At 36.2% G+C, this 11,453-nt stretch overlaps 1 protein-coding gene across 1 annotated transcript; it reads left to right on the top strand.

The window, feature by feature from the left end:
- Positions 1-337: 337 nt before the first annotated feature.
- Positions 338-10,954, top strand: LOC114525876 (interferon-induced very large GTPase 1-like). Its single transcript, XM_028547338.1, has 4 exons — positions 338-419; positions 6,352-6,488; positions 7,082-7,273; positions 7,644-10,954. Exons 2-4 carry the CDS (start codon positions 6,389-6,391, stop codon positions 10,952-10,954), a joined length of 3,603 nt encoding a protein of 1,200 aa, XP_028403139.1. The 5' UTR covers positions 338-419; positions 6,352-6,388.
- The last annotated feature ends 499 nt before the right edge of the window (positions 10,955-11,453 follow it).

Raw genomic sequence — 11,453 nt, forward strand, 5'->3', positions numbered from 1 at the left:
TTCAAAGATGGAAAATTTTCAACATGCCTAAAGCCCCGTTTACACTGAACTCAATTTATCGGCACGGCACGGTTAAAATGGGTACCCTTACCCAATTTTATTAGTGTTCAAGCTACCAAAACAAAGGCCGAGCACAGATGAAATGGGCACGGGTACCCATTTTAGCCGTGCCGTTCTTCTGGTCTGATTTAATGTCTAATCTCTGATATCTTAATGACAATGACATCACAGAGTTATACTAATACAGCTGTTCAACCGGAAATAATTCACGTGATCGTTCGTCTTCTTAGAAAACAAAAAAGAGACGCGAAGCAGGGGCAGGTGGCAAGGTGCATTCGTCGCCGAGTTGCGAGTTGTCAAAGGTCTTCCTTCGTTGTTCGTCTGATATTGTTTAACGAGAAAATTCGTGAGAGAAAAAGGTAAGTGCCGGCTTGTGTCTACACAATCTTGCTGCCTTAGAACTTGCGTATTTCATTAGTTAATGGCTTATTCATAGTTGCTTTACCTTTTATATCGCAGACGATCACACGCAAAGATTTTATAACTGTACAGTAACTTTCATTACGTACTATCTGAATTTCTGTTTATAAATTTGTAGCATTTGAATTACATCTCTTGAGATTATCACTCACGAATGTTTTACTGCTATGCAGAACACAGTCTCGTTAGCTATAATATTAATATTTTACTCTGCTTATTGATAATGTGTCATTGACGAGATACTCTCCAGCCAAAGGTACTATTAACTATAATATTTATGATACTATACGGAATATGTCACGTACATGCTATACAAGCAGTATATACCGATATTCTGTAGTTGTGTGCGACACCCAATCAGGGCTATCTTTAAAAGGGGAATGGGGAATCTGTGGATCGTCAATTGCCCATAGTCATATTCATCTTAGCAACATAATTAATATATATTATTAAATTTTGAAATAAAAGAACTAGATCGAGTACACAAAATCTGCGCTGAGTCGTTTACTTTGATCGACTACACGGAATATGCGTGCAGAGCCGTTAGCTTCGATAGAGTACACAGAATATATATGCGTACATTCGTTTAGTTTTGATCGAGACGGAGTATGCTTGCAGTGTTGTTTGCTTGCAGTGTTGTTTAAGTTTGACCTAGAAGACAGAATATGCGTACATTCCTTCAGGTTTAATCGAGAATACAGAGAATATACGTGCAGTGTTGTTTAGCTTCGATCGAGTCGCTTAGAAAGCGTAGTACAAGTGTATTGTAACAAATAATTGGGTACGCATAGTAAAACGCACTATTATTACACTTTTTGTTAACGTTCGTAAGGCGTCCCGTGTAGAAGAAAACAGTCGTCACCCGCAGTTGATGTGAAGCAGAAAAAGCTGGAAGTTGAATGAGCCGCTGAACGCCAATAAGATGGCCACAAATAGGCTATCTGTAAAACAAGGAACGGGGAATCGGGGAAAGGAATGAGGAAAGGAACGGGGAACGGCAAAACAAGGAATGAGAAAAGCCGGAATCTGTAAAACAAGGAATGAGAAAAGCCGGAATCTGTAAAACAAGGAATGAGAAAAGCCGGAATCTGTAAAACAAGGAATGGGAAAAGCCGGAATCTGTAAAACAAGGAATGAGAAAAGCCGGAATCTGTAAAACAAGGAATGAGAAAAGCCGGAATCTGTAAAACCAGGAATGGGAAAAGCCGGAATCTGTAAAACAAGGAATGAGAAAAGCCGGAATCTGTAAAACAAGGAATGAGAAAAGCCGGAATCTGTAAAACAAGGAATGAGAAAAGCCGGAATCTGTAAAACCAAGAATGGGAAAAGCCGGAATCTGTAAAACCAGGAATGAGAAAAGCCGGAATCTGTAAAACAGGAATGAGAAAAGCCGGAATCTGTAAAACCAGGAATGGGAAAAGCCGGAATCTGTAAAACCAGGAATGAGAAAAGCCGGAATCTGTAAAACCAGGAATGGGAAAAGCCGGAATCTGTAAAACCTGGAATGGGAAAAGTTTGTAACTAAATTAGTTACAATTTCCGCGCGTAATACAAAATATGCTAATTTGACATGGCTATATTTTCCGTATTTTACCAAATTTTGCAGCCAAACTTAGCATTTCCACTAATTCAAGTACGCTTAATTCTTTTATCTGTTATATGGAACATAAACTGCATTCTTTTGTGGGCGAAGGAATATATAATACATATATAATTATACAAACGATGAAACGATCACAAGGACTGACAAGGTTAGTTTGCAAACAGTTAAATTTGTTGATTTGGTCTTATTCATAAACCTACAAAGTGGAGCTTTGCGCGTTGCTATCTACCGTTTAATATCTACATTGCTATTGAAATTGAATAATGTTTGGTTGGAAATGAAAACTTTTTGGATCCAAATTTGAATTTCCAAATTTTCATATGAATTGCATACTGCATGATATAAAATATGCAAGAACAACTTCATTAAATACACAATATACTTTCTTTTTTCTATATTCAGTTCATTGTATTTACAACTACCTAATATATCAGTATAAATCTATGCAAACAGCAATTTTGCTCCATTTAATACATACATGTTAAGCTTATTTTGCAATATATATTTGTCATAGTTCATGGTAACAGCTTATCATTATTGAATCAGATTACCCCTGAACAATGCACTACACTTTGTTGTCCCAAATATAATATAATTTTGCTTGTAAGTAAAATTGCATAGAAAATGAAAATATTTTAGTGCATTTTGTACCTTAATTAACTCAGATTATAATTAAACAGTTACCATTCTCACCCAAGGTTTTAATGACTGGAGGCTGATTAAAAATATACAATAATAATCTGTAAGTAACTAACAGTTGCAATTAATTAAAATCTTGGCTCTTTGAGAACAACTTTGTGTTGGGATGGAATTTTGGAATATATCCTATTGTTGTTTACATACTGTAGAGTAGATTTATATTAAGTAGCAGCAAATACAATATACTGGTAATATTATAAAATTTAACAGCATATCTCAATTCTTTTATCAGTTATATGGAACATAAACTGAATTATTTTGTGGAGGAAGGATTGAAGGAATATATAATACATATATAATTATGCAAACTACAATTAATTTTGCTGCACTTAATACATTATTTTGCACTATATAGTCATAGTTCATAGTAAAAGCTTTTCATATTGAATCATGCTAGCCTAGAAAACCACAGCTAGGTTTTCCCTACACAATTTCTAATGCATTTTTATTTGAATAAGTTATTTGTAAAAGTAAATGCTGGTTGGAAATTATACTTTTCTAAACAAGACCTAGGGTATATTCCAAAATTCCATCCCAACACAAAGTTGTTCTCAAAGAGCCAAGATTTTAATTAATTGCAACTGTTAGTTACTTACAGATTATTATTGTATATTTTTAATCAGCCCCCAGTCATTAAAACCTTGGGTGAGAATGGTAACTGTTTAATTATATTCTGAGTTAATTAAGGTACAAAATGCACTAAAATATTTTCATTTTCTATACAATTTTACTTACAAGCAAAATTATATTATATTTGGGACAACAAAAGTGTAGTGCATTGTTCAGGGGTAATCTGATTCAATAATGATAAGCTGTTACCATGAACTATGACAAATATATTGCAAAATAAGCTTAACATGTATGTATTAAATGGAGCAAAATTGTTGTTTGCATAGATTTATACTGATATATTAGGTAGTTGTAAATACAATGAACTGAATATAGAAAAAAAAATATATATTGTGTATTTAATGAAGTTGTTCTTGCATATTTTATCATGCAGTATGCAATTCATATGAAAATTTGGAAATTCAAATTTGGATCCAAAAAGTTTTCATTTCCAACCAAACATTATTCAATTTCAATAGCAATGTAGATATTAAACGGTAGATAGCAACGCGCAAAGCTCCACTTTGTAGGTTTATGAATAAGACAAATCAAAAATTTAACTGTTTGCAAACTAACCTTGTCAGTCCCTGTGATCGTTTCATCGTTTGTATAATTATATATGTATTATATATTTCGCCCCACAAAAGAATGCAGTTTATGTTCCATATAACAGATAAAAGAATTAAGCGTACTTGAATTAGTGGAAATGCTAAGTTTGGCTGCGAAATTTGGTAAAATACGGAAAATATAGCCATGTCAAATTAGCATATTTTGTATTACGCGCGGAAATTTTAACTAATTTAGTTACAAACTTTTCCCATTCCAGGTTTTACAGATTCCGGCTTTTCCCATTCCTGGTTTTACAGATTCCGGCTTTTCTCATTCCTGGTTTTACAGATTCCGGCTTTTCCCATTCCTGGTTTTACAGATTCCGGCTTTTCTCATTCCTTGTTTTACAGATTCCGGCTTTTCTCATTCCTGGTTTTACAGATTCCGGCTTTTCCCATTCTTGGTTTTACAGATTCCGGCTTTTCTCATTCCTTGTTTTACAGATTCCGGCTTTTCTCATTCCTTGTTTTACAGATTCCGGCTTTTCTCATTCCTTGTTTTACAGATTCCGGCTTTTCCCATTCCTGGTTTTACAGATTCCGGCTTTTCTCATTCCTTGTTTTACAGATTCCGGCTTTTCCCATTCCTTGTTTTACAGATTCCGGCTTTTCTCATTCCTTGTTTTACAGATTCCGGCTTTTCCCATTCCTGGTTTTACAGATTCCGGCTTTTCTCATTCCTTGTTTTACAGATTCCGGCTTTTCCCATTCCTTGTTTTACAGATTCCGGCTTTTCTCATTCCTTGTTTTACAGATTCCGGCTTTTCTCATTCCTTGTTTTACAGATTCCGGCTTTTCTCATTCCTTGTTTTACAGATTCCGGCTTTTCCCATTCCTGGTTTTACAGATTCCGGCTTTTCTCATTCCTTGTTTTACAGATTCCGGCTTTTCCCATTCCTTGTTTTACAGATTCCGGCTTTTCTCATTCCTTGTTTTACAGATTCCGGCTTTTCCCATTCCTGGTTTTACAGATTCCGGCTTTTCTCATTCCTTGTTTTACAGATTCCGGCTTTTCCCATTCCTTGTTTTACAGATTCCGGCTTTTCTCATTCCTTGTTTTACAGATTCCGGCTTTTCCCATTCCTGGTTTTACAGATTCCGGCTTTTCTCATTCCTTGTTTTACAGATTCCGGCTTTTCCCATTCCTTGTTTTACAGATTCCGGCTTTTCTCATTCCTTGTTTTACAGATTCCGGCTTTTCTCATTCCTTGTTTTACAGATTCCGGCTTTTCTCATTCCTTGTTTTGCCGTTCCCCGTTCCTTTCCTCATTCCTTTCCCCGATTCCCCGTTCCTTGTTTTACAGATAGCCGCCACAAATATGTCACATGCGACCACGATTTATTTCGATTGGCCAAAATAAAGATTGGCCGCGTGGCAGAATAAATTATTACTGCTGAAACTGCTGAAGTATAATTAAAAATTTATGCATAATCGCGACGAAACTGTAGCTATATACCACAATAACCCTTTCAGTTTTTCCTTCATAATGGTCTTTGCCATACTGGCCCAGTTGCATTTCACCACTTTGCGATTTCTTACCACGAGCTTTTTATCGCGTGCTATATAACGATTAATTTAATTCTATACACTGCCCTGCAAATGGTATTTGTTTCTCGAAGGCGGTATGGCTACTGCACCATTATTTCTTCTTCGAGATCAGCATGCATGAATAAGAACTGCCTGAATTAGAACTACGGAAAATTAAGTAAATTCTATGACCGCGATTCAATCATCGCCAGAACATTGCGTTACAATGTAATATTACAGACAGCGCTTGCCCTTGTAGAAAGAGTTCCCTTGTTAAAAATTAATTAGGATACAATTTGCGCTTTTGTATATATAAAATAAACACAGTTTATTTTCCATACAATTTCAAAATAGCTAATTCATGCAATAGGTTACGTAATGGTTATGCATGCAACAATATGAAGTCGGAAAACTTATCTAAAACAACGCCCTGCAATTTCATAACGCATTAGTCGGCTTTCACAATCAAAGCGTTTGACCTTTATTTTTAAGGCGTCTTTTAGTAAATATTTAAAACCCTATCTAAAGGCGATGTTGCACTATGCAACTCTCCTTCCAGCTTGCAATGCAATTCAACTCCTGAGACATCTAAAGCTACAAGGGTTCAATGACTCCATGTCTCCGTTATTGACATGCATTCATCCATAACAAGCTATTTGTAACTAATTTGCGGCTAATAAACCTTCCATATTATTAAATCTAATTTATGCATGATTTTACTGTACTTGTAAACTCAACAAGAAAGCCAACAAACATATTTAATGGCTGCACATGCATTTTGTCTTTTCTGGAATTTCTACAAGTATATTTATAATTTTGCGCAGAACAGAAAGTGGGGAAATTCCTGGTCGCTGTTATACCATGGAGCATAAGGAGAATGGAAGTGAAGGAGATCACGAGCCTGAGAAATCAAAAACGAAAACTTCTGAGAATTTCCCAAGCGAACATAACGGCGAAACTGGTACAGTAAGAATAAATATTATATCTCGCAATAGAAATTATAGCAATATTTCAAGTTTTGCAGTTTTTCCGCTGCCAAGTTACGCATTCAGTAGAGTAATGGATTGTAAAATAAGACCTTAGGCACAGTTTTCTGACCTCTTGATAAGTAGAGAAGCCGTTTTGAATGTATTTATCATTTGTGAGAGTTTATGTTAGAGTTTTATGTGCAAGAGTTTGACGAACTCCGGCTGAAACCTGAGCTACAACCTTAGACAGAGCCTGTTGAGAAGACAAATCTATATCACGAATACGAAATGACAATATCTTGAACATCGTTTCTTTGTGTCTACTCTATACGTCAGTTCATTAGCTAATAACTATCTGAATCAAAATAATTGTAGATAAGAGTGATTAATATTTATTTTATACGCTCGTTAAAAGCGCACCACCAGTTCTTTGAGGCACATATTTTGAAACTTGGCCATCGAAATAGAAAGTCGACAAACACTGCCCAAAGTCCTTGCTGGCTTTAATTAAGATTTGTATTTCTACTAATTGCATTTCATAGTAACAATGAAAGGCCATTAGATTTTTTATAAAAATATTGTATAGACGATATGGAGGAAACTAAAAATGGAAATCAAGTACAAGAAGATAAAAAAGAGCCAGCATCAGCTGAAAATAAAACGGAAGTTACTATGGAACAACTGGATGATAGAACGGAAGTGAAATCAGACGATTCCAAGAACGAAAGAGGCGATAGTAAAACACTTGATCAAAAAACGATTGAAGATTCAGAGAAGGGTATGAAATGTAATTGTATGCATCAAACAAAAACTAGTAATGTGTATCCATATAGGAAAGTACCGGTTGCATGCATGTACATGAGCCCCGTTTACACTACACTGAATTTATCGGCACGGCACGGCTAAAATGGGCACCCGTACCCAATTTTATTAGTGTTCAGGCTACCAAAACAAAGGCCGAGTATAGATGAAATGGGTACGGGTGCCCATTTTAGCCGTGCCGTGCCAATAAATTGAGTGTAGTGTAAACGGGGCTATGGACTGACTTTTTTTTCGGTTTATGGCACCATCAAACGCCTTAAAATACGCTAAAGAAGTAAAAAATCACTGTCAAACGTTTCAGTTTTATATTCTTTTTGCAACCGTAGCAAAATCCGTAAGCCTTCCTGGTAATCTTGTGAAGCATTCGCCTCCAGTTTCAGAAACGGGAAATGATGAACAAGAACAACAAGGCCAAGCTTTAGAAGCAATAAGGACACCAACCACAACAATTAAGACCACAAATAAGCAAAACAAATACACATTAGAACATGCACGTACCATTGATAACAATACACTAACTGATCAAGAATTAAACAAAGATAATATACCTGACTATATCTTTAAAACTTTAATGATAGTTAATTACCACGTGCGTGAATTTGAAATAAATTCAAATAAAAAGGAAGGTGAAGAAACCGTGGAAGTGAATCCAATGGATGCGATACTCGGTATATTTCATCGCTCCGATGATTCATTACGACGTTATCTTGCTAGTAAATTATCAGACTGTCAACTTAGTGTTCCATTTCTTCTGCCAGACCCTGCAGCACCTTCTGAAAACGTCACAATTTTGCTCTCAGCTTTAGAGAACATCACAAAGTGTTGGAAAGATTCCTCCAGAACAAAACAAGTATTTGCCACGGAACATCCATTTCCGGTTGTTTCTTTCATTCGCATTGGCAAAACTAAAATGTCGAAATCATCCTTGATTAATAAAATTATGAGTGACGGAGACATTACTCATGACTTCTTCTTCCACAAAGACATGAAAGGTGGTCACGTTGAAAGGAAAGTTGTCGATGGATTGGTTGAAGTGAGTTGGTATCTGCCTGGAGAGAGTGAAGGAACGACGTTAAAAAAAGAAATTTGTTTTGCAAATCTTCGAGGAGACGCCAGAAATCTCAAGAAGCAGCTTGATCTTATCTCTACGATTTCATCCGTATTATTTATATTATTGCCCTCGAAATTTCGAAGCAAAGGCGACGCCATACCAAAAAAAATTTTGGAAGAAGCAAAGCGTGCCAGAGGCAAAACCATCCTCGTCTTTAAGAAACAAATAGAAAGTGATGCAAAAAAATATTTCAAAGATTCAGAGTTTCCTTTGATAATTCAAGCAGAAGAGAAAAACGAAAGTCATCTTCTTCTGAAATTACGAGAAAGCATTGAGATAAATATCAATGAAGTGAAAGCCTCACCTCTTGTGGCACTAGCATCTCATCAGGGTGAAGATGGTGTTCAACTTGACGTTCCACAGCCATTAGATTCCGAAATTGAGGAGAACTTTGGCAGCTGGCTAAACAGAGAAAATAGAAATGCCAAAAATCTTCTAAAATTACAAACGCACGTCCCAGCATTGGCAGATTTGGAACGCGAGAAACATTCTCCAAAATGTCTCAGTGGCAAAGCTGAACCCGACGGCATTACGAAAGTTGCAGAGAAGATTTCCGAAGATATTGCAAAAGTAAAAATCGCTCAAAGAGGCACCTTAGACAAATTGGACAAAAGAATCCTTGATTGTCTAAAATACATTGGCACAGTGGACGAAAATAAACGAGATTACACCTTGAATAAATTGAAAATATGTTTGAATAAAATGTCTCTGGAAACAATGCCAAAATTGCACGAAGCCTATCTCCAGGCTAGGCTGAGGCTTCTGAAGAGAAAGGAAACGTCTCAGGAGTCCGAAACACAATCGCCTGAAGAGAAAAAATTGAAAGAGTTGGAAGAAGCAATCTCAGAACACTCATTTGGTTTAGAACACATCATCAGAGAACTTGCTCAGCTTTACGAGATTGAAGAAAGCAAATACGATTATGCAGGTGCTGCTGCAGACATGTTGCTTTCAGGACAACCTCTTGAAATACTGGATGGTGATTCATTTTATATCCCACTCCGATGGTTTAAAGCTGTGTTTAATGAATTAGACCAGAAAGCAAACAACGCGAAAATATTTGTAATTTCCGTAATAGGAATTCAAAGTTCGGGTAAGTCAACAATGTTAAACACAATGTTTGGTTTAGAGTTTCAAGTCAGCGCAGGAAGATGTACTCGTGGCGCTTTTGCTAATCTTATTCCCGTTAGTAATTCTCTTAAAACAGCTTCAAAGTTTGATTATGTTTTGATTATTGATACCGAAGGTCTTAGTGGTTCCGCAGATTCCAGGTTAAGAAAACATGACAACCAGTTAGCGACATTTGCAATTGGTGTTGCGGATGTAACCATAGTGAATATCTTGGGTGAAAACGAAAATGAGATGAAAGAATTTTTAGAAATAGCTATCCATGCCTTCTTGAAGATGAATATTGTTGAAAAAAAGAAAAAGTATTGCAAAATTGTCCACCAAAATGTCGTAGCGACGGATGCAAAAGACAAATTAACCTTCAAACGATTCAACCTCAAAAAAGATCTCGACCAAATGACAAAGCTTGCTGCTTGGCAGGAGAATTGTGAACAAGAATATCGTACATTCGATGATATCATTTCCTTTGATGAAGAGAAAGACGTGTTTTATATACCAAGTCTTCTGAAAGGAAGTCCACCAATGGCCCCAGTCAACCCAGAATATGGAAGATCTGTTCAAAAAGTGAAAGAAACCATCATTGACTTGATGTATTCAGAAGAAAGTGTGAAAAACTCTTTTTCCCAGTTTCGAGAAAGAGTCTGCGACCTCTGGAAGGCCATGCTTAAAGAAAATTTCATATTTTGTTTCCGTAATATAATTGAAGTCAGGGCATTTACGGCATTAGACAGAAAATATTTCAGTGAGTCAGTAAATTTGATTACAATAGGAATGAACGAGTTTCAAACGAAGGTTGAAGTGGCTCTAAAAAGGTGCTCAACAAAGACACAACGAGAAGAGGAATGGAAAAAGAAAGAAAGGGAAATACGTGAAGAAGGGCAACGACTTGCAGAAAAAATGAAGGAGGCAATGAATGAATTTTTCAAAACCAACCAGGACAAGGAAACTCTGGAACAGTGGAAAGAATACGTGATGAATAGAATTGAAGTTGAGAAAGAAACTCAAATGGGACAGATTCACAGCGACTGCTTATCAACTTTCGAGTATTTACAGAGTCTACAGGACGTTGAAGCAAAGAAACAAGATTGCGAAGCAATGCTTCTGGAAAAGGCAAAAAACTTTATAACATCAACCGGTGATATTGATGATAAAAAGAAATTTAAGATGGCTTTTGAAAAAGAATGGCGGCAATGGATTGAATGCGTTTCCGAATGTCAAGTAAGTAAAGCAAACGTCAACGACGAAATGGTGTATGTTCTTCGTTACAAAGACCCAAGTTTGGAGGCAGAAATGGGAAAGAAATTAGAAGAAAAAAACAATAAAATATTAAACTTTCGAAAAGATGCTCCAGATGTTGAAAGTATCACTAAATATTCTCCCGCACGTTTGATTCATTAAGAAATTCCTTTCGAGACAATATAAAAAATTTACTGATGCTGGAATAATCGAAGAATTTGCAGCATTCCAGGCAGTCGATTTTGCAGAAAAAGCTTTAAATTCCGGATTTAGATGCACACGTAATGTTCTAACACAAATGTACCACAATGTGATTACCGCGATCGAAGAAGAAACAAACAAAATGCGTAAGTCTTCAAAATGTGATATATTGCTTTACGCTTTTGCTGAGACGTATGAAATTTTTGAAAAAATGGAAGAACGCTTCATACAAGAACGAGATATTAGAGGCAACCTGGAAAGAAACCTGCGACCAATGTTAGAAAAACATTTCGAAGACATTTGTGAGAAGATGGAAAAAGAAGTGTTAGCCGCTACTTCGTTCGTCCGAGCACTTGAAACTCCAATTGAATCAGCGTTGAACAGCATCATGGGTCAAGCAGTGGCAAGAGAAATAATGAAAGAAACCACATACAAAAGCAAAAGTCAATTTCATGCGAAT

This window comes from Dendronephthya gigantea, unplaced genomic scaffold (genome assembly GCF_004324835.1).
Source record: "Dendronephthya gigantea isolate DGI-Jeju-01 unplaced genomic scaffold, DenGig_1.0 000036F, whole genome shotgun sequence".
NCBI lineage: Eukaryota > Metazoa > Cnidaria > Anthozoa > Malacalcyonacea > Nephtheidae > Dendronephthya > Dendronephthya gigantea.